The sequence below is a fragment of the Coenobita brevimanus genome, chromosome 107 (genome assembly GCF_032717465.1).
Source record: "Coenobita brevimanus isolate Jiangsu-jjx chromosome 107, ASM3271746v2, whole genome shotgun sequence".
Lineage (NCBI taxonomy): Eukaryota > Metazoa > Arthropoda > Malacostraca > Decapoda > Coenobitidae > Coenobita > Coenobita brevimanus.
Window position 1 is genome coordinate 24,125,628 of NC_137060.1, and position 25,102 is coordinate 24,150,729.

General features: G+C 42.1%; 1 protein-coding gene across 2 annotated transcripts in view; it reads right to left on the bottom strand.

Annotated features, from left to right (window-relative positions):
• Positions 1–17,451: 17,451 nt before the first annotated feature.
• Rae1 (ribonucleic acid export 1) overlaps positions 17,452–25,102 on the bottom strand; it is a 33,471-nt gene continuing 25,820 nt past the window's right edge. For both annotated transcript variants that reach the window (XM_080285564.1, XM_080285563.1), the window contains exons 4-9: positions 22,119–22,223; positions 21,468–21,629; positions 19,953–20,132; positions 19,298–19,480; positions 18,588–18,782; positions 17,452–17,917 (exon numbers count right to left, since the gene is read on the bottom strand). In XM_080285564.1, coding sequence (XP_080141690.1) covers positions 17,834–17,917; positions 18,588–18,782; positions 19,298–19,480; positions 19,953–20,132; positions 21,468–21,629; positions 22,119–22,223 — 909 coding nt within the window. In that variant the 3' untranslated portion in view covers positions 17,452–17,833. The remainder of the gene's footprint in view (positions 17,918–18,587; positions 18,783–19,297; positions 19,481–19,952; positions 20,133–21,467; positions 21,630–22,118; positions 22,224–25,102) is intronic.

Here is a 25,102-nt window from a genome sequence, read left to right on the forward strand (position 1 = left end):
AAGAGGTAGTATGGAAGCAAGGTGGACACGGCGAAAGTACACCCTGTACCACAATTTTCCCCCAAGAATAATGGAAAAGTCTCAATATCTGGTCCCAGCAAATTTTTCATTTACTATGGAAACGGAATAAACGTTTGTGACTTACATTTAAAGGCCCACAATAAAATTAAAAGTATCCTCATTTTCTGTCAGCTTCTCACAGAAAACGTCGTAGCGTTAACTTTTCCATTTGTTTCAAGGTCACAACACCAGTTTATAATGTCATAGTTTAGGAAGTTAATTCGCTGGAAGGACGTAAGATTTTTATTGCCTAAAAATATACACGATATGTTCAAGTTATCAAAATTTGCAAAGTAAAGAAAACTTAGGGGATTCTGGATAAAGCTTCAGGGAATGTCGAAGTTGACTTTAGAGAGCGCCTAATATGCAGATGCCTCTTTCCGTAGTACAATTAAGTTAGATTTAATTATTGGTCAGTGAATTACAAAGGTAACTGATAATAAGCTCGTTTGTGAATCTCCTACAGTATTTTTTTTTAATGCAGACCATATTTCACCACTGAACTAAGCCTCCTTGATCATCATGATGTAATGTTAGTAATCCCCTCGTCGTCAAAGCAACTTCAATATAGCACTGTAGTCCCGCAAACGCCATATGATTTATGAGTCATAAGAGTCCAGTGTTACTACTGTCATTAACTCTCATGCCGAGGACAGCTCTAGCATTCTACTCTAACACCACACGACTTAATTCAACTGAGCGTGTCAAAGAATTTTTTTTTTTTTTCAACTGAGAGCAATCCTAGCACTATAAAGCTTTAAAAGCTAACTTGAGTCACCTTTTATCAGCTACAGGTACAAAGGAGGGTAGTCAGGCCTCCACAAGGGGGAGGGGGGGGAGGTATGGTGCGGCTAAACCCTATTCCGAGTGGCCCAACCATGAACAAGGTGCACACATTATCAGAACCTTCTAGTGGAGGTGGAAAGGGAAGGAAGAACCTCCCCCATGGTCACATCACTGTCAGTATAAGGTAGCATACTCTGTGGAACACTTCAGGGTTTGGATCCCTGTCCCCAGCCACACCCTCGGCTCTCCTTTTATCAGATTATTTGTGAAGTCTGTACGGTTCACAGCATCACTGTTGCCCATGTACTACCTTACTTTTTTTTTCTTATTTGAAGGAAGCATAAACTTTGCTTTTTGTGACGAATCTGTTATTTAGTAAACTATTGTTCAGCTTTTTTTTTAAATTTATAATATCACTCCTTTGGCCTGTGTTCAAAGAAGTAAGATATGATTTCAAATAACACAGTAGGTCTTATGGTATCCCTCAAGAATAGGGCCTAGTACAAACACCTCCCCCCCTAATGGAGTCCTGGCTATGCCATTGAGTAAACCAAGGACTTGATTGTACAATAGGACGTTTGTGTCTGTCGGAGGAAATCACAGCACTGACAGGGTAAAATAAGTAAATTGCAACATCGTCAGTGACATACCATGGAGGGGGAAGGATGGGCGACGTCACCCCCTCTCCCTAAGAATATGACACCACGATCTATTTATCTATTACCAGACGCCTCAATTCCATAAGGGGTGGCCACAAATTACCTCTATGTCGCCCTACCCAATGCCACTTCTCTGCCTTGTTCCCACCTAACCCCCCCCCCCTTTCATTACCTCTCCACTCCATCCCTCCATCTCATCCTCAGCCTTTCCTTCCCTCCCCCTCCCTCGCACACTCTCCTTGTCAGTCTCTCGTTCTCCATCCTCTCCACATGGCCAAACCACCTCAATGTGTTTCTCCTAACGCTTTCAATCACATCCACATCCACACCACGGTGCTCCTTCACTTCATTTGTCAGTTTGTCTCTCCACGAGACTCCACATGCTCCTTTCAAATAACCCATTTCCAATGCTCTCACTCTTGACCTACGTCCTTTAACTTTCATACGTTAGAGTTGGTATCACAATACTGTCATGCAGCGACTTTTTTACTTCCATGCTTACTTCCCTGTTATGAATGGGAATATTATTAGTGCTCTGCGTGGCAGGTATATACTGTATTTCTTAACAAAGTGCCCCTGCGGGCTGGCAACGATTACACCTGCCCTCATCTTACCTTACCCTTCGCTCATCCTAGGGAAATACAGTGATGTCTCCTGTGACACAAATTACCTCATTCCTAATTATTATTTTATTCACTTATTAATTGCTTAGTTTGAGATTTGCCAACAATCTGCTAAGTGCTCCTGTTACTTCCAAACTTCACATTGGCATCACTTACTTGAACAAAGAAAAATACAGTAAGATCAAATTGCTTACAGATCTCCCCCCTCCCCCACCCCAAAAAAAAGAGGAGTCAAGGCAAAACTTCACTACTCTCCTGTTCAAGTAATGTTCAGCAGTTGTAGAAGAAAGTCTGCTTGATACAATCTTTATTCATTATCACTCAAAAGAATGGACACTGGTTACTAGGAAGGCAAGTAAGGGACAGTCCAAGGATGCGATTTATAAGAATGGCGGGAAGAGGGCGAATATATCCTCCTTTTACTCAAACTTCACTTTTTCACCCAACAAAAAGAAACGTACAGTACAAGAGGCAAGATGTTGGAGAGAGACGCCTTCATGAGGCTGCACTGATATGACTAAGCGGTGGAGTTGCACTGTTATATATACATTCCTTAATACAGTTCCTATCCCCCCAAAAGAAGGATGGTGGGCTGCAGGAGAGGGACAACTTCAGCCTTCAATCCACCGGGGTCACATTCCGATGAGCCTAGTGTTGCAGCTTCAAAATGCATAATTATATTCTTACTTGTCTGTGAAGCCGCTCCTTGGTTCATCCTCGACGCCACATTCTCACAACCTGAAAAGATAATAATTAATTAACAATAATTGCCATAGCTTAAGTCATCACTACTTTTTATTATTCGTTGCATCTGTATTTCAGATTTTATCCTATTGTAATCAGTGTTTTCATTTTAGAGATTTTGTATCTGAACCTTCAGTACATTCACACTTACCTCACCGAGACAGCCTCTTCCAGTCCATACCAACCTATAAATGAATAAAATGAATGAATGGCATATCCTACTGTTAAAGTCTGAATAATGCAAAATTTACAAACATCGAGCACCGATATAATCTGTTGTCCTATTAACCAGGTTCTCATATTTCATTTTCGTCCTTATATTATGCATTACAAATGAAACACTTCACTTACTTCATGCTCCTGCTTACGTAGACATGTCCTACAGCACACAACCACCTGAAAAATCCATTACTACCAAGTCAGCAAAAATCATTACAAATAATAATATTCCAAACAAGGGCAGTTCAGATTTTATCCTAGTTATCATTCTTATTCATATTTCAAATTTCATCTTGATACTATAGGCCTAATTCGGTTTCCACATCAAACATACAGTACTTCAGCTTTTTCAAACTTACTTCAGCGGGGCAATTACTCACTGGTCACACCCACAACCTGAAAAGAAAAGCAATTTACCCCACAATTAGCCACGAAAATAATCACCAGTAAAATTATACCAAACATCCATTCTTCAGATTTTATCCTAGTAATCAGCAATTTTCATATACTGTAGATTTCACCCTTAAGAGTCAGAACTCATATTTCAGAATTATTCTATTATATTCAGATTTCGCCGCACATACTGTACTCCTAAGCAACATGCATTATCCTTGATAACACCTATAATCCCTGCCAACGCCTATTACCAGCCCCTAGCAACGCCCAACATAACACTCCGATGCTGAGAGGGTTAGGATGTTTCTATCCTTACATCCTCTTTAATATTGTCCCCACCCCACCCCCCACCCCCAAAAAAAAAAAAAAAAAAAAAAATGGATGTGCTCTAAGACGTAGACGCAGCAGCAGACAGTAGGAAGTTTCGTAGGTTTTTCCGCATTTATGTACTACGCCCAATAAATTACACCTTTACCCCTTAAATCAGGTGGCGATTCTTTCTTGATACTGCTACTTCCAGGCGATTTTATTCAACATCTGGGGTCTCCTGATGCATGAGTCAGGGAAAGCAGTATTTACCCCCTCTAGTTCGAAAGCCTTGTCCAGATCTTCAGAAAGTTGTGGCTACAGCTAAAATAATGATCATTGGTGTGGAACAACGAACTCATTCACAACGATGAGGTCTTATTCTGGCCATCTCCAGATTTTACTAATAACATTGTAATGCTGTGTTTTTAAGGCGACTTCTCGTCGTAAAAACACGAGCACTGGAACGAGGTCCTTTTACTAGACCGGATGTAATGCACTAACAAAGGAACAGGGCATAAAAAGAGAGAGTATACCGTATCACTAAAATGCCCGCGACCGGACCTTCCGCCCCGCCACCCCCCACACCACCACCGGGCCACCACCACCCCACCACCCGAGGAGGAGATAACGGTCAGGTTAGTGACCCGGGACAAAAGGGTCATCCAACCACCACTGACCTGTGCCCCTTCTTCCCGCAACAACCTCAACACCAGGTGAGCCTAGACCCGCAACAAATTACAAGGCGGGTTAACCATCGACAGCAGTGGGGTGGGACTGATACGTCAGTCCCTCGTAGTCGTGTGGTGACGACCACAACTTCACCCCAACGGGACAGGAGGTCCCTAGGTGAGCCACGGGGTGTTTCCACCTACTGCCACCGCGAGCCACGAGGAAGTCCCTTCCTCTGCCGCAGTAACCCACGTGAGCCACGAGGGGCTTGTCTCCTCTGCCACAGTGAGCCACGAGGGCGTAATACCCTCTGCCACTATCAGGACAGGAGGTCCTTTGACGAGGGAAGAGAGCCCTCTATAACAAATAGGGCAGGAGGCCCAATAGTGGATTGTACGGGGCTCACGCCCCTAGCCACTCTAAGGGTAAGAGACCCTCACACACCGCCACAAGTGGGTCCCAGTACCGATCAACCTGGTGCCACGGCAATTATAAAGACAAGAGAGAGAGTCGCCTCTGTGCTACCCTCCATAAGTGTAAGACAGACCACGGCCTCCGTGTGTCCTCTAGAGCCAGCTAACTCCTGCAGGAGTAGCCGGACACCACCGGGGGAGTTACCCCTAAAGTGTCACCTGAACAGAGGCCTGGTCCCAGTCGGGACCTACCTCCTACCCCCGGGAAATTCTTGTCTTCCCCAGGTACCAGCGGGAGACGAGGCCGCAGCCCACACCTGACGGCGCGTTCCCCGGTAGACTTCCGCAGTCCTCGGACCCCTAGGCGAGCCCGGCAACCCGTCAACGCCGACCTCCCCTGCCGCAGACCCTACGACGTCAGGCCCGTCTGCTACACCTGTTTGGCCCCAGTCCCTAGGGCCAACACAGACAGGCCTCCCTTCACAGTGACCAGAGGAGGGCCTATAACAGGTCGAGACCCCAGGCAAGAGGGTCTCCCTGCACCGTGACCAGAGGAGGACCTACAACAGGTCGAGACCCCAGGCAAGAGGGTCTCCCTGCACCGTGACCAGAGTGGGGACCTACACCTTACAGTGACAAAGTGATATCGCCCCAGAAACTCGGGCAAGAATAGTGACTTCCCCTTCCCTGTACTGATCCAGTGACAGAGTGAACCAGCGGATACACCAAAAAGTGTCCGTAAATACCTTCCCCTAACAAAGACTATAAGTTCTGGGTTCATCCGAACAGTGCTATCCCAAAGTCCAATCTAGAGTAGTCCCCCCCCCATTGTCAGTGTACGCACGGGCGAGAGTTGCCGCGCCGAGCCTAAACAGTGAACTCTAGTGCTCTACCTCCCTTGCTAACTTATAGTAATAATCCCTCCTCGGCTCATCAAGCCCAGACATCTCCATTGCCCCGACACGCTAAGACCTTTTGGACTTTGATACAAGTGAATCCCATCCACTTACGGACTCTTAACCTATTATAAAGCATAATTAAGGAGTGTGTGAATATCCCATATTACATTAACGTAACTCTGTATGTCTGTATCCTCTGTTTATAATACCATCCTATGTGATATTGTTAAGGTGTTGTAATTAAGGTAATAGATGTGTTAAAGGTGGACTGCCTAGTTTTTATGTCCTGTCCCCTTGTTAGTGCATTACTTCCGGTCCGGAAAAAGGACCCCGTTCAGTAGCTAGTGTCTTTAGTACGAGGAGTCGGCCTAAAAACACTCAGCATAACAATCACATCTATTGCTTAAGTTCTACTCATTACAGTGTACATACAACGATATTTAGTACATAGGAGAACAGAGATACAATATTACACTCGTTTACATAGACTGATCCAATATATATTAACACGTGGCACAGGGCAGTCGTGGATATTCTTTACTGTTACTTGAATGGAATATTACCTCACTGTGATTGTTAGTTTGAATTAATTATTATGTTACTTGTAGATAATAAAAAATGGGGGAGTTTCACTTTGGATCACTGCGATTGGGAGTCTGTGTCGGAGATATTACTATAATAGAGGTAGGGTGCGGATGGCGACACTCAACACTGTCACCAAGTCGCGGGGGCACATCACTTGCCTTTCGGCTCACTCGCGCACGCGCACCTACCTCTAGTTCCACAGAAAACTCCCTGGTTCCTTAATGCAGGGGGGACTGAGTTATTTAACACTTTACCCTTCGTACCCTAGTTACACGAATTTCTGTTATGCCACTGTTTAATATATCTTTTATAAAACACTGTCACTGTGCTTTGGATCACTGTCACTGTATTCTGAGTCACTGTCACTGTCACTGTCTTACCCTTGTTTCCTGGGTTATTAAATCACTGGTACTTACTGTCAGGGAGGCTCCCTTGTCTGGGGCCTCTACCCGAGGGGCGGCTCCTTCCTAGGGCCGCGCTGGTGGGGTGCAGAGAGGCCCTGTGGTCTGGGGGCCTCGACCTGATCGGGGGCCCTCGGGGCTAGGGCCGAACAGCCGTAGTCGGGCCTGCTTCCTCTGCATCCGGGGAGTGAGGGAGCCTGGATCTCTGTCGTTGTAGACTGCGGTGGAGGGCCTGGGCGTCCTGGGACTGCGGGTGCTCAGGGGGAGAGGCGCCGTCAAGGCTGGGCTGCGGCAGCGTCTCCTGTAGGGCTCCAACAGGGCTAAAGAACTCCCGGGTGTGGGCGGTAAGTCCGTTATCGGGCCTTGCCACCACTCTAGTGCCTCCTCCTGGCCTAGAAGCCTGGATGGCGACGAAGGGCTCCCCGAAGGGAAAGAGGCTAAAGGGGGACTCACGCTCTTCGTGGTTCCCTGAGTGTGTTCATAGGGCTGAGTCGGGGCTCTACTTCCCCTAGTGTGAACTTTGGCTAAAGCCGTGAACTTGCCCGGCGTGCGGGGGACACCTATAGGGTGATCGAGGTCGCCCTTTCGCCGAGGCAAGGTGCCTCCGACGTGGTGTTCCTCCCGCAGTAGGAGACAAGCCGGAATGAGGGGCTCAGGAGCCGCACTCTCTCCAATACGGACAGATCCTACCGTCAGGGAATTCTCCACCCTGGTACGTGCCCCAGCCGAAACTGAGTGTCTGCCCGTACGGAAAGCGACTAACGGATGAACAGGTTCACCCGTCCGTTCCGGCAAGAGGCCGACCCCGGGACGCCGCTTCCGTAATTGGGTAGCGCTACACGTACGGTAGCAGGGTCTCTCTACCCTGGACCGTATTCTGGCCGTAGCCAAAGAACAATTGGAGAGGGATGCACACAGGCAACTCTCTCTCCTCAGCGTGTTAAGGCCGGAGCCTAGGGTCACCTTCCCCTTTACACACTCTGTCAGGCCGTAGCCTGTGTCTATCTCTCTTTCTCTCTTTTGGCCGTAGCCTTGGGCCTCTTCCTGCCCTAGAGGGTAACAAGACCGTCAATACGGTGTTACCTGGGACTGACCTCTTTTCAGTCCCACCCCTGGTCTGACGATCACTACCCCGCCCGCACAGTAGTTCAGTTTCCCTGAACGCCTGGGGTTGGGGCACTTGCGGGGAATAGGAGCTCAGGGCCGGGATGCCCCGATGACCCTCTTGCGCGGGGTCACTAACCTCACCGGTGTGTCCTCACGGGGTGGTGGTGGGGTGGCGGCTCGGTGGTGGTGTGGGGGGTGGTGAGGTGGGAGGTCCTGCGGCGGGCACGGCGGGCATTTTAAACATCATATAGGCGGGACCGGGAATGTGTTGCCTGTACCACTTCCAGAGTGTTCGGCACCCACTTTCTACCAGCCAAGTGGTTAACATTTGGTATTTCCATACTTTATTTGAGAACGTTTTTGAACATGGACGTACTAAAGTTTGTCAACAAAGGATGTTTCATGTGAAAAATACAGGGGAAAGATGGTAACTATACAAGTATACTCTTAAAAGAAAAAAAGAAGGGGGAGGGGGGGGGAACCACGCCGGCAAAAGGAACACAGCCTCCATCCTTGGCTACTGAGATACGTAACCCTTCCACTTTCAGGAAAATTATGAACAGAATCGTCCGGAGACTAAGGTCATTAAGGCAAATACCGTTTTTTCCAAACTCACTGTTCCCCTACAACACAACCAGAAACTTCCGAAGCACGAAAACTCCTTGTGGTAACCACATGTACGAAATTTCCTATTAAAAAAAAAAAAAAAAAAAAAAAAAAAAAAAATGAGTACCAATCTTCCCCCGGAATGAGACCCGAATTAATCGAAGTTTCATGCAGATACAGAGTGAACATGGGCAGAGAAATAACTTACCAAGAAAACTGCAGGTGTGCTGACACGGCGGGCGATAAACAGCGAATGGCATGAGATACTGCGTTCAATGCCTTGATACTTCCCACGATAAGCCGTATTCTCGGTGACAAGGCGAACTACATATTACTCTCTCCTACGTTATTTGTCTTTTATTATGGACATAGTTTCGATCTATACACGGGGATTATTACGCTGTTATTATACATAATAAATCGCCGCAAGGCGTAACGAAACTCGAATATGAATCATCAACTCCACATCCGCATTCCACAGCGATACTCACCTAAATACGTGAATTACATTTCTAACCAAAAACAATTCAAGGTAGGACAAAATGCACATCAACGATGATGTTATTTTCCCAAATATTGCATAAAGTCACGAATAAATCAATGAACGAAACAAGATTCGCAACATTTTAAGTATTAATTAATTCCTATTTACCCCTTCGATATGGTGACGTTAATTCATTCTTGTTACTTATATTTAATTAACTTTTGAATATATCGTTGGAAAAAAAAAAAAAAAAAAAAAAAAAAAAACTCCCTTTCACCGCTATGTCTTTAAGCTTAATAAAATCGCCGGAAGATGGCAAGAATAAGCGAGAAAGAGGTGTCACCGCACTGAGGAGGTTACCATTACATCCATAAACATATACCAATTACTTACGACGCTACTGTGCTTCTACATGAACATAAGAAGTTTTTAAAATGCTTAATATCCATTGGTTTGGGCCAAAAATACTGGAAAACACGTGATACAGACCTTGGTGTTGCTACCCTATGGTGTCCAAGGCAGTCCCTCATTCCCACAAAATAATTTCTGGCAAATCTGAAGTGGTCTAATCCAAAAGCACCCTGGGCAAGTTAGATTCAGTTCTTGATTATTGTTGCCTTCCTGAAAAAGACACTGATCAGGTGTTAGACTCTAAAGTTTTTCAACTAGGAGAAACCGTCAATCCCTAATTATACCTTTTCAAAAGCCCCAATGGGCTTGAGGCTAGGTTACTCTAGTCCAGATAATTTTGGTCGTAGCAGACCACCCAACATCCCTGGCTGCATTTAACACAGCAAAAAAATCTCAGGCTGTCTCTGCACAGGTCTGTTCATGGTATTAAAGCATTCATTCATACAGCCATCCTATGAAGGACTTGCTACACTAATCCACATCACCACAGGTTCTTTATGTTTATCTATCACCAAATAATTTGCTTTTCTTAGTACTGGTCCATGAGACTGTATGAGTTAAGAGACAATGTTCACTGGCACACTGTATGCATCTGAAATAGGCAACACAAATATACAGTGTGGAAGACAAAGATTATGGCTGAGTGGACAGTGCTGGAATGGAATTAGTACAGTACAGTGCAGTGCACTTTTTCTAACCTGACAAAGGTTTCTTACACCTTTGAACTCAGTTCATAGCAAGTGATGTCTGGCTGGACAGTAAGTTTACTAAGAGCCAAGGACTCATTTCTTCTTCTTAATTAAGCCTCATGAAATATCATGGAACAATGACTTAGTTTTCAAGCTACAAAAGATGCCTGGTTCTGACAGGTAAGGACATACCGATTTCAGTGAGATGATCAGATGATGCATAAAGGTGGAGGCTGAGGTGATCTGGAGGTGTAGTGACAATGTCTGAGTAACTGGGTGAAGCAGGAAGACCCACCTCTGATATCCTTGAGTGCATCCGAAAACTATCCCTTACAGAAGAAAGTACTGTACCTGTAAGACACTGAGATGTATGTTCAGAATGTTTCTAACTGTACAACCTGCAAGAGTAATAAAACATTTCTTTTACTGTACATGGAGGCAGCTGGGCACAGAAATAAGTGTGTTGGCAAAGCAGGGTGAAGGTACAAATGGCAGGAATAATTTGTACATATAGAATCCATGATGGATGAAGGCTGAACACAAAAAACATAAAATGATGTTTGATGCGAGATGGGTATAGGGAAGACTGACAAGATGAAAAAATGAATTACAGGTGTACATGAGTACAGGCAGGAGGAACTGGTCATATAGGTATGGCAGATGGCTATCCAGTAAGTATTCTTTGTACATTCATTTTTTGCCCTATCAGGAACATAAGGGTCTGGGGTAATGCTACTAGGTTCCAACACTTAAACCAAGAGTGACCACACATGCTTACCCATGAATGGCAGTACGTGAACATTAAACTACTACCACCCTTTAGATGTAAACCACTATAGTCCCCATCTGACTGGAGTGCTTTACTCCAACAGACCAGTAATCATTTGGTTATATGGCTACCACCCAAAGTAGCAAATGGTTTCCCTCAGTTTCAGGAAATCATTTGGCTTGTCGCTCAGTGTAGAGTCATTTGAAGGTAGCACTACACTGAATGAGTGGATGTTGGGAACCCCCACCTACCATGAATGGTCTTACCCTCTTGAATCTGATTACATACTTTGATGGCTTATTTTGTTATGACCAGATGATTTCAATATGTGATGTCCTTCCAAAATTGAATAAAACTACCTGATCGCAGAAAGCACAAACAGCAAAAGACGTCATCATATTCTAGTGATTAAAAAGTCATAATGAAATATATGATGCCATGTTTCCTCAACAAATCCCCAAACTAAGGTTGGCCATGGTACACACAATGTTTTCTATGGACTGGAAGCTAAACAGAATGCCAAAACCAGCTGACAACTTCTCAACAGTTGATGGACAGAATACACACACACGATGCCATGTTTCCCGTTAAGGAGTCCCCGTATTGGGGTTGGCCTGATACATGTGATGTTTTCTATGGACTGGATGCTAAACCAAGTGCAAAAGCCAGCTAATTACTTCCAAACAGTTACTGGGAGCTGTTGGGAAAAAAGATATTTGATCTGTATTATGTGATAAGTAACAATTTGCAGGTCTCAATTTGGGACTTTAACTTTATGTACGCCATTCAGAAGAAAGATCAATGAGTGGCTACACTTGTGGCTGAATGTTCCCTACCTAAGAGTGATGAGTATATGGCTGCTTACGAAGCTTGTCATCACATTTCACTCTCATGGTGGCACCTTCCAGGGTCTACGGTAGCCATCCATCTACTAACCCTAAATTGATGAAACTATTGGGAAAATAGACATTTCATGTGTAGTATGATCCGTAATCCAAGAATTAAGATATACACAGGCTCCCAATTTCTGACACTCATTGTTACAATTGTGTACAGGTAAGAAATGTCTAGCTATACCGTTTCTACTCTAACTTGGCCCTCATTTTTGGTCTTTTGCAACTTATTTCACGTAATTCAACGAGAGAAAAGGCAATGTTGTGATTCTACACATTTCCTTTGCAGTCCTGTCCAACTAGGGTCATATTTTAGTTTACTGTTACAACTCAGTAGTCAAAAAGGAGAGCGGGCAATTTGGGGGCAAAGTTAGAGTGAAGACAGATTTTTTTTTTTGTTTTTTTATGGTTCATAATGTAGTTGGTAATTAGACAATACAATCTTGTTTCACATTTCACCAAATTAGGGGCTTCATTAACTCTCATGGTCGCATATCCTCTAACTTATTCCAGCTTAAGTCAGATGATTTTATTCATCTGAGTGAGTCACAGAAGCCTGAGTGTTATCATCATCATCGTTATCATGACACTAATTCTCACTTAAAAATGGGGTAAAGTAGAATCCAGAACCAGTGAGAGACATACAAGTAAGAGCTCCATAAATGACAAAATTTTGAAGGTCTTCCTTACATGTGTGAAAACTAATTTCAAGTTTCACAACTGAGATAATCTAAGAGGTACTGGTGCTATGACCTCATACAGTTAATTCATGGATCAAATGTCTGGCAGCATACACACATACAAAGCCATCCATTCGTTCATCATCCAATCTAGAACTGCCCTATCAGGAGCATAAAACCCAAGAGTTAGGCTACTCACTACAGACATTTAAAGGTGAGACTGACCAGCTGCTCACCTCTTTGTGGCACGACATGAGCAATAAACACAAACACTTCTCAGAATTATACTCTTATGAACCACATCCGGCTGAAGCACCTTAGCTCAATAGTTCCCCAGATGTCCAAAAATTGTACAAAGTAACAGGGTTAATGCACATCATTCATTATATAGCATGAAGTCCCGCCCCTGATCTCCCTACTCGTATGTGCAGAAGAAACTGTCTCGTAAGGAGGAAAGTACTCAGCAACAACATGGGTCCATACAATTACCATCCATCCATCTATCCATCATCCAATCCTATGTTGCCCCATGAGAAGCATAGGAACCCAGGGCTAGGCAAGTTGGCCCTGACATTTAAGATGAGTGACCAGCCTCACCCATCCCTCAGTGGCATTACATGAGCAATAAACCCCAACCATCCCTTGGATATAAACCTACACAGGCTCAATCTGACTGAAGCGCCTTAATTACCCACTAACCACCAGGCGCCATAATTTGGTTATATGGTTACCACCCAGCGTAGTAAATGGTTTCCTGGTGTACAGGAAACCATTTGGCTTGTCACTCACTGTAGGGTTACCCACAGGCAGAAGGTTGAGGAAAGAATGAGAGAAAGAAAGACGGAAGAGGGAGTGTAAAGTCACCCACAGGCAGAAGAAAGAGGAAAGACTGAAGGAAAGAAAGACAGAAGAGAAGGAAGGAAGAGAGGAAAGGGCAGACACCCAAAGCAGCACTACATTGAGTGAGTGGATGGAGAGCGCCCCCACCTACCACAAATAATTTCAAAACTGTACAATAAAACATACAGATTATACACAGGCATAATTTCATATAACATATTAAACAATGAAAGAGATTATCTTGAAAAAATTATTTACTGTAATCATAATCACCAGGTACTTGCACAGGGATAAAATGTGTAGTACAATCCACGATTATTATAACCTGCAGGTGACCAGGAATGTTTCCAAATAATACCAACACTTCCTCTCCTTAGGCTCTGTGCTCTACTGCATTGGTTACAGCCAGCACTCACCATGTACAGCACTGGCAAATGTCCCTTACTCTACATCCTCAATCCAACCCAATACTGTCCTATCAAAAGCCCAGGAGCCCAGGATTAAGTTACTCAGCCAATTACTGAAAGCAAAATGACCAGCTGCTCATCCCTTTGCAGCATTAAGTGAGCAATATACCCCAACCACCCCTCAAAAGCCAACCCTTATGGGGAATCTGGCTGGAGCACCTCAACCACCTAAACCATCAGGCATTTAAAACAATGGACAAAGGAAATGAGGCTAATGCACTACACTAAGACACTGGACAAAGGTCCATCCTTGATCTCCCAGTGTGCACCAGAGAACTGTTCTATAAAGGGGAAAGCACAGTGCTCATGTGCGACAGGCCATGCTAACATATAGTACAGAGATGAAATACCAAAACGTAACACTATTTTTTCGTTAACCCCTTCTTTACCGCAGCACTGTTTTCTGGTACTTATGTGCAATGCAAAGAAAGTCTGAGGCATGCTGCAGAAACTGAGCACGGTACATGCATATCATGCTATTCAACTTATGTACAGTATTGGAGGCGACTCAGAGTGCAGTATTGCGCCTATATAATACCCTCGTGTTGGCATCAGCACCAATGCCACAGAAGAATACAATGAGATTGTGATACACCACAGTTAAGAAGGAGTTAATATCAAAGCCAAAGTTCTACTAAAATTAATATGGTAAAAAACACAAAAGAATAAAATTTCTTTGGTTATGGAAATGAAATACTGTATTTGGTATTATTCCACAATTCTGTAATATATGTACTATATTTCCCCATTACTGTAACGTCTAATACACTGTACACCATTATAAATTATTTACTTCTATACGATGGCTTCCTATTTATTTAGCACAGGAGAGACTCATCACAATCAAGGAGTTATTACATCGGATCTCCTCCAGTTTTAGCATCATATACAAAGTGGCATAGGAGGTTTTACTGCACCTCTTCCTTTGCAATTTATTCTGCATATTAGCTACACCTCAAAAATGTCTGTTACTTTACTTATATCGCTTCAATATCATCAAAGTTTGTACCAATGACACACATGGGAATACTGAAGTGTAATGCACACAATAAATCACTGAAGAATACCATAACATTTTCTTATACATATCATCTTAATATCTACACAATTTGTATCAATGACATATCTGAGGATACTGAGGTGTAAGAATCAGAATAAACTACAGAAGAAATGCTGAACAACTTCCCAAGCCACTTAAATTAACCCTTAGAAACAACTCACTGCACAGGTCATACAGATAATATTATTACAAAATACTTTCAAGCTGGAACAAGGAAGTACTACCTTGCATCATATTTAAGTTAGACTGAATAATGTGGGGTAACAATAACCAACAAAATAGTCAATAACTGTCAAGTAAGATAAAAAAAATTCACCACATATTTCACCTCTTCTACCACTCACTTTCCTCTTCTGGCTATTAATTCCTAAGATGAGAAAAACCTTGTATGTTCCTTAGGCCCAAGAAGATTCTACCTGACATGATGCATCTGTGTGAAAAGTGAACAGACATGAACTTAAAGTGTGTAGTAGATGCAATGAAATATTTGATGAACTTTTGTGTCTGCATACATCAACACCAACAGGTTACAGTACAGTAAACCCAAACTGCAAACTTTTCAGCAGCTCCATTATACAAAAGCATATCAATGAAACTATGACTATATGAAACTAAGACTAACAGGAAAAGATCTTGCCGTAAATGTCGATTAAATGCTTAACCCACTGAGGCCAGGGATTTTTTTTTTTTTTTTTCCCCTCTGTGAATTTTCTTCAGCTTACAAAACTCTGAACTGGAGAGGTTAGACATAGCATTAAAAATGTTCAATATGAAACACCTTTCCTAAGCTGAATAAAATTATCTGGAAGCAGCATGAAACACTAACAAGACTTCACCTGCATTCAAAGGGTAAAGGGTCTTCATTTTACAGTGCCATGAATTGTCCAAATTAAATAAATTACTTTCACATTTGAGTGTTTAATGAGAAGATACAAGTTTCTGCCTAGCATGGACCATTTTCAGTAAGGAATGGAAATGGAACATATGTGTGCACAAACAAAATGATGAGGAGAGAGGTGGGGAATAGAGACAAAAGGGTAAGGTAGTAGTTGCGATATCAGGCTTATCCAAGCAACAACCCAGTGGTATGCAGGCCAGTTACCACTTTTCTATACTTCAACATTCTCCTCTTGGGGGATAAGGAGAGAAATGAGGGATGTCCATATAACTGGACAACCCAACTACTGGGTCACATCAGTGCTGCCACATTAAGGCATCCCTCTCCATCACCATATGATGGAGAGTGAGGGAAGAGAGACAGGACAGAGGGGGAAGGGAGTGAAGGAAACAGCAAGGTTGAGGTGCAGAAGAAGGTGGGAGGGGGAGAGGGAGGAGGGAAAAAGATCAATTTTAACTTTACTATGCCACAGACAGGCTTAAAATTGGCTTTGTAATATACAGGGACCTGCCACAGACCCTGCTCACCACTCCACTTGTATAGGAAGCTGATCTTTCCAGTTTCCTGAAATATTAGTAAGTATATTGAATAAATTCAGGTAATGTCAACCAGTCATATTTTTAAATGTCATCTGAATCACATAAAATGTACTTCATTTATCCAGATGCTACAAGATTAAAAAGTCTGTACTCATAAAATCAAATGAAAAGACCTACACTCACCTAGGTATGGCTGCTGCTTATTCTAGTGATTCCCAAGTCTCACTATGTTATGCACTCTTTCAATACGCAGTATTAACCATTTCTAGCCATTGCTGTGATAAACTGTTTCCCACCCACCTTCATTCAACTCTATACTTCACTCAGATGACTTAATTTCCATTTTATTCTTGAAACCTCTTGACAGCTTTATTCAGCTTTTTTTTTTTTTTTTTTTTTTTTTTTTTTTTTTTTTAAATAACTAGTGGGGTTAGATACAGCCTTGAGTAGGCTAACCCCTACACTATTAAAGATCCTTCCTGAGCTAAATAAAACCATCTGAGATACCAGAATATACTGAAGTACTGAATCACCAGAGTGAAGCATTTAAACTGTTATGTAGTTAAAACACCATCTTGTATGATGTACACTATGTGTTTAACAATGTACAGTGCTGACACCCAAAATGGAAGATAAACATCAGTCTTATTAGCACAGTTCATGGCCACAACATAACTCAGATACATAAACTTTCTGTTATCATTGCACACTTAAAAGCAAAAAATAATGAACAAAACCATAAAAGAAGCAGAAACTTGCTGTACATAAGCAAACCACTAATATAAAACATTTCAATGCAGGGCCTGCTCTACACTATTAGTATTAAAATCCAAAAATACAAGACCACTGTAGGGCTGGTCATGGACACCCGTTTCACATAATACCATGAAACTTACCGTCATTTGCTGAGCCTTTCCAATAAGGTTCCCCTTTTTAACATTTACTTATGCTACCAGCAGGGGGTTTTAGTCACCTTTAGTTTTCATAATGAAGAAGTTACAACCTTCTATAACTCCTTCAATATGTAGTCTTCTCTATGTCGAATAAAGCCAACTGAAGGCAGCATAAATAAACAAAACTAATGCATCACCATAGTGTAGAAATCAACCTTTTCAATCCATAATAAATTCTGGTAATTCATTTTTACTATCTGCAGTCAATTTTACTAAAGATTTTTTTTGCAACAGAGATGTTCAATATAGTCTTCATTTACCTCTGATGCATGGTCAAACAAAAGCTGAATAAAACTGACTGGAGATTGCAAGAATAAACTAAACTTCATTCATTTTATCATAACTTGGCCCATATTTTCATTGGTTCATACTTACTTTCATATAGCTTGATGGCAAAATAAGACAATATTCTGGCTCTACTGTACATCCTTTCCATAGCAATTCTTCATGATGAGCATCAAATTCTAATGCAAGTTTATTACAACTCAGTATTCAAGATGATGAGATAGCAATTCTAGGCCAAGTTAAGAATAAAATGGGCCTAATATGTCATCACAGTGAAGGGGCTAAGTTCACAAATGTCACGTTCAGCCACAATTTCTGCAAGGCAGCTGCACATTATCCAGTCATTTGTATTTTATCCCACATGTATTTCAGCAGGTGGGTAGGCGGTACTAGCGGCTTCGAGGTTTGAGCTCATCATAGCACGACCGCAGGAAAATGTAATTCTTCTTCTGGGGGTTGAAGTACTCATGACCCTGAAAGTTGTTTCACATGCATTAATAAAAAATTAATAAATAAATAAATTAATTAATTTAAAACAAAAGAGCAATGCATTATACTGCATCTAGCAGTGACAAGATGGCAATAAGATGTTACAGCAAAACTGACAACCCCGGACTCTCATCACCAGTTGAATCACCATCACCATTTCCTTTGTAGATGTACTTCACATCAATTTGTTTACTGTCAAACAGAAAAGGGGGCACCATACACCACCATGTGCTTCACTGTATACAATATCCTTCATCTAACTTGACCCTCTCTCCGTCCCCAATCCTCATTAATTTCCACAACTTGGTTCCTCACACACTCAATTACCACATCCAAACAAACATGCAAATTTTTAAAGAGGCATCCTAAGGTTCAGTAACTCCATACCAGCATTTAAAAGATAAAACAGTATCAGCCATACTAACAATTTACAACTATGTTGTTACAGTTGTTACCCCTGGCTCTTCTTAAATTAGGCAGACTGCAAATAAAAGTAACCTTTTTCCTGCAGTTCACCATCCTGTCTTCAGGGAGGAAGAAAAGAAGCTGAAGGGCATTTGCATACTTATATATGTGCTACCTTGTGAAGGTATCCCTCTCTAGCACACACTCCATATATAAAATACAGACATAAGTGTTTATCCAATGCCTGACCTTGGACCAGTCATACGAGACTGCATAAGCAAAGATCTGTCCATTGTGGTTGAAAGCACAGCAAGAAATGGGCTGCTCCATGGCCTCGGAGTTCTTCAGCTTAGTGCGAGCGTCTTTATCCCAGAAGCTGAACCGTCCATCTGAACCAACAGTTGACAATGTACCATGAACTGGGTGGAATTTGATGTCATTCACCTGTAGGTTTACATATCAAACTTTAGAATGGAACCGATATCTGTTAAATGTTTAGCAGATAGGGTGCAAGGGTGCAACTTGCTGTCTATGCCTATCTGCACAATAGGTTATAGTGTAAGAGAATGATTCAACAGCTGGCATTGTAGTGGGTGTTGTGGAAATTGATGCCATTCACCCTCTGTTATGATGATGCCTTTCTTTAGTTATGTTCCCTGTGCACAATTACTTTCAACTGAAATCCTTGGTCAATGATAAACAGTTAGAGTCAATTCCTTATTACTCTTTTGTAGACAACACTTGACTAGGCAACCACAGTCCAGACCATTTGAACCGAGCAGCCATCTTACACCTCTGGAAGCGTTCTACGTTACACAAAAAGCTCCAATCACCTCTGAAACTGCTGTGCATTACTGAATGGCTTCCTTCAACCATATCTGTACTCTGGTATTAGTCAGTGTAAAATTAAAATGATGTCCATGGCCTGAAGATGAATAAGTGTTTAATGCCTAACTCACAGCATATATATCTTGGAAACCATTTGAGGTGCCATTTGAGCGATGGCACTTGAAGGTGAAGTTGTCTCGAGGTGATGCAGCCACAATGTACTGGATGGCCACGCGTCCCTCTACACTTCCCAGTGCAAAGCCAGCAGGTGTACCAGCACCCTTCTTGTCCTTGAAGATGGCCACGCAACGATGCTAAGGACAGACACATACATTTGGTCAGCATTTCGCTAGTTTGGTTGATGCTACTATTAGTCATAAGCTAATGATGCTTAAAAAAACATGTACGTAAAAATATATATATATATATATATATATATATATATATATATATATATATATATATATATATATATATATATATATATATATATATATATATATATATATATCACGCTGTTTCATAAATTTTACATCTGAGCTCACCACCCCAGCCCTAAATGCACGAAGTATTTACCTGCTTGTAGTGCATGGCTTAGCTTCCAGTCCAGAAAAAACATCAGCTGCACCATGACCAACCTCAATACGGAAATTTCTTAAGATGATGCATGGCATCATCTGAACTGACTGACTGGTTAATCCCTACTTGGCAGCCAACCTATCCTCCCCGCACTAAACACTAGGTGCCATCCCATCCAGTCATCCCCACCTGTGACTATCATACTACCTGGTACTTAAGTGGTGACTCAATTTGCTTAAACTCCTGTGGTTGTCCCTCCAGCTGGTAAACAATGAGATGCCGGCTTGCTGTGCCCACCACCGCCATGGGGTACTCCACATCTGCACAGTAACACCGCTCAGGCAGGTTGATAGTCAGGATTGGCTGGGGGTTACGTGTATCCCAGAACTGATAAGTAGAAGATCAATATTTCAGTACAGCTTTAGGTCAGAATAAGAATGATGACTGACAACAGATGATGATTATGAATTGTGATTAAATGACAGATACCAGTAATAATGTCCAAACAGTAACATCACTACAGCTGGTCATCACTGGTTGTGGGTTACATATCCCAGAATTGATAATAACAAGACATATTTCAGTGAATCATTAGGTCAAAATAATAATCCTGGTAATAACTGCTTGACAATGAAAATTATGATGACGATGACTGATGATGTATGACAGATGGTATGAGATGATGATGTCAGCACAGTATCATCACTTCACCAGGACAATGATCAGCACTGACTAGGGGTTCCATCAGTCCACTATCTGTATGGTACCCGGTACCTAGAAAATAAGTCTTTATATTGTGGATGTGTTCTAAAATATCACAAGTTTTTCTATACAACCGGTAGGTGGTACCTTAAACTGCAGGAAATAAAAAATCAACTTTATAGATAAGATTCTGATGGGGAATATTGTATATATATATATATATATATATATATATATATATATAAAAAAGGGGGGGGGGAACTTGAGGTCTAAGTCAGTCCTCAGCTGTCTGTTCATTAATCCTATATTATTGTATTAAAGTGAACACCACAGATTTTTTTTTTTTTTTTTCTAGTATAAGAACGATGCCTCAGGTTGAAGGGGTAATGTGGTAAGCCTACCCAACACTTCATCTGTGTATGTATGCATGCATATACTTTACTGTATGTGTGTGTAGCTATGGGTTGTAGTCTATGTGATGCTGAAGACTTCATAACATTTCTGCTTCTGTGACCAATTTTCCATATTAAACATTTTCTCTTGTACGATCTTGAGCCAAACTCAGGCAATACCTGAATATAGTTAATAAAATATATATATATATATATATATATATATATATATATATATATATATATATATTAAGGTGTAAATGGTTTCCTGTACACTATGAAACCATTTACAATGCTGGGTGGTAACCATATAACCAAATTATTGCGCCTAGTAGTTTAGTGGGTAATTAAGGCACTTCAATCGGACTAAGCCTGTGTAGGTTTATATCCAACGGGTGGTTGGGGTTTATTGCTCATGTAACACCACTCAGGGATAAGTGAGGCTGGTCACTCTCATCTTAAATGCCAGGATCAACTTGCCTAGCTCCAGGCTCCTACACTCCTCATGGGGCAGCATAGGACTGGATGGATGGACGAATGAATATATAAGCACAATATATCACTAAGAAATAGGTGTTATGAACCCTCCTATGCTATCTAAAATACTGTCTTATTAATGAAAACTAACCTTAAGTGTTTTGTCCCATGAACCAGTCATGACACAGGAGTACGTCGGTGCTTTGATCCAGTGTACGGTCTTGACAGGTGCATCATGCTGTGCCACCTGCATCTTCTGGTTGCTGCCAAGATCCCAGCAGTGAACTGTTTTGTCTGCACTTGCCATGAACACCTGAGAGAAAAGGCTGCTAAAAAGATAAACTACAAAGTTCTATGGATGGTGATTATGAACTCTTCACCAGCAACTTGTTTTGATAATCTTGCTATCAAGCATTACATCACTAAGGGCAGCCTACTATGCCAGACGCATGGATGCCAGTCAAGCTATCATGCTGTTATACAGTAGCTCCCCAACTACTGAACTTTCAGATGATTTATTTTTCCAAGCACTTATTCATTTACTTTGTCCATGACATCTTTAAAATATTGTTCAGAGTACTTGTTAAGACAATGGTATCACTGATTAAATGTCTGATGCAACTGGTACAACAACTTTACAGTTGTTTCTACTGGTGTTCACCAATTTGAACATATCTGGCCTCAGGTGTTTGTAAGTTTTGACTTAAGAACTTTCTGAATTATGAACCAACTCTAGGAAACAAGTTACCAAAGCCTGTAAGTAAGGGAGCAACTGCACATCCTCAGAGATAGATATACTGACCTTGCTTCCATCATCATGCCATGCCACATCCATTACAGGTCCTCCCATGGTCTGCTGAGCCTTGCCGATTGTCTTGCCATCACGCTGCACCTCCCAGCACCGCACCTGTACACAGCACAACCATATCACTACAATCAGCAATACTTCTCCTATCAGAATAAGCAATATCATACCATCAACATTATCATCAACACTCTCATCCTCTTCAGTGCTACCAAGACCATTATCATAAATACTGCTAATATCAGAGTGAGGTCACTAATACAGTAAAAGTCCTCTCATTCGGCATCTTCGGAACCAAGCAGGTGCCACAAGAACAGAAACTGCCAAATGACCGGGAAAACCCGCCACAAAGTTTCTAGCAATCATGCTCGGTCACCCCAAAGTAATTAGTGTCTCGCAAGTATTATTGGTCAACCAATACTATTTAATAAGCAACATATTTAATGATACAATACAGTACACATGAACCTACCTTTATCTAGGTGTATTTACATATGATTAACTTTTTCATTCTCTTATCTATAATAATATTCAGCCTTTTGTCATGGTATTCTCTTACATTTTATATTTTTTTGTATTTCTCCTTTGCGTTCCTCTGTAATTAGTTTTCATTATTTCTCCTTTGCATTCCCATACTTATATTTTCCAAGCCCTCTCTCCCCTCATCCCCACACCCATCCAAACTTTTGAAAGGTCCTGCTCACAAAGCCTGACACTTACAAGTCATAATAGCCTACTGTGCATGCATTGTTGGCAAGCAGAAATCTTCAAAAGTGCTAAGCTCAACTTTAAAATGCGCTAAGCTATAGGTGAACTGCTCAAATATTTGTGCTAGATATAGCAGGAAATCTAATATTTATTGGTCTATCTATCTATCTATCTATTGCCAGACGCCTCAATCCCGTACGGGGTGGCCACAAACAACCCGCCTCCACGTTGCCCTATCCACCGCCATTTCACTGCCCTGCTCCCAACTCACACCCCCCTCTCTCATATACCTCTCCACTCCATTCCTCCATCTCATCCTCAGCCTCCCCCTCCCTCTCCCCCCCTCCACCTCACTGACATACACTCTCCTTGTCAGTCTCTCACCCTCCATCCTCTCCACATGGCCAAACCACCTCAGTGTGTTCCTCCTAACACTTCCTACTGCATCCACATCCACACCACAATGCTCCTTTATATCCTTATTTGTCAGCCTATCTCTCCATGTGACTCCACAGGCTCCTCTCAAATAACTCATTTCCACTGCTCTCACTCTTGACTTGTGTCCTTCCAACAACATCCAAGCTTCACTTCCATACGTTAAGAGTAGGTATCACACTACTGTCATGTAGTAAATTTTTCACTTCCATGCTCACTTCCCTGTTTCTTATCATTCCTTTCAAGGAACCAGCAACCTTTCTTCCTTGTTATACCCTTTCAAGCACTTCACCCTCTAAACTTCCATCCTTACTTATTACACTACCCAAGTACAGTACAGTGGGGCACCAATTTTCGCGCCTAATTGGGTCCAAAAATAATGCGCGAAAGTGGAATTAGCGAAAGCTGGGGCATTGTCTTTATGGCAAAAAGGCTAATTGGTTCCCAGTTATCCTAAAGTAACATCAGATTTTCATTTTCACTTGCAATACAGTACATCAAATCACTATTGTACATTGCATTGTGAGATACAAACAATAAAAACTGTACAGTACACATTATATGAGGAGAAACATACCACAGAGACCAGGTTGAGGTGTTTAATGGATGTTGGGGGTAAGTATCCGAGGCGCGTGGCGGGCTTATTTAGCCACGCCAGACGTATTGGCGCCACCTCTTGCTGCCTCGCTACCACTCTCTCTCTCTGCCTCCTCAGATGCAACTCCCCCCACACCACCAGGCTCTCCCCCCACACCACCAGGCCCTTTCCTCACACTACCAGGTATAGTAGAGGCCATTGAACCGTGAGAATCCAACACAATGGAGCTAGCACGCTCGTACACAATGGCGGGAATGGGTGGACAGAGTGTTGACATGACGTCATTCAAGATGGCGGTGGGTTGCGGGCGGGCGGTGCAGGAAATTCAAAGTTCAAAATATGGTCCCAAACCCAAAATTTGTGCACGAAAATCGATTTTTTTCAAGCGAAAGTGGAAGTTAGGGAATATTTGGTGCATGCCGCAAAAGTGGATTCCGCGAATCCTGCTGTAGCGAAAGTTGGTGCACTACTGTACTTAAACGTACTCATATTTTCCAATTCCTCACCATCCGACCTCACTGTACATTCACTGACTTCATCTCTCTCAAAGACCATCACTTTACTCTTCCCTACATACACCTTTAGATTCCGTTTCTTACACACTCTCCCAAACTCATCCATCAAGCCTTGCAGCTCCCCTTCATCATCACTCAACAAATTGGTGCTATAATATTATGAAAAGTGCTAAATTATTATGAAATGTGCTGAATTATTATGAAAAGTGCTAGATCTAGAGTCAACAGCACCAAACTGGCAACTAGGAACGCACGGGTACCAGCAACGAGCTGGTGACCCCGTCGCGGGTGCCGATCGGCTCAGTATATGTGCCAGCCGAGCAAAGAACTTTCGTAATGGGACTACATGTATTTTTTAAAATCACCGAAAGACCGGAAATACCATAAGATCAGATGCCGAATGAGAGGACTTTTACTACATCATCAACATCAGTATAACCAATATTATCAGTATCATATGCAATGTAACATCATCAGTATATAAACAAGGGGCTAATTGTTTTATCCAGTTCACATAACACCAGGTGTTGGGGTCCTAATACTATGTTATTACAATATACTACCATTAAAAAATAAGCAAAAAATAAATAAATAAATAAATATAGCTACTGTATTATTCATCTGAGATTTCTTTTTTTCCCAACAGCTTCCAGCAACTGTTGGAAAGTAATCAGCTAGTTTTGGCACTTTGTTTAGCTCCCACTCCATATAAAACACCAGAAGTA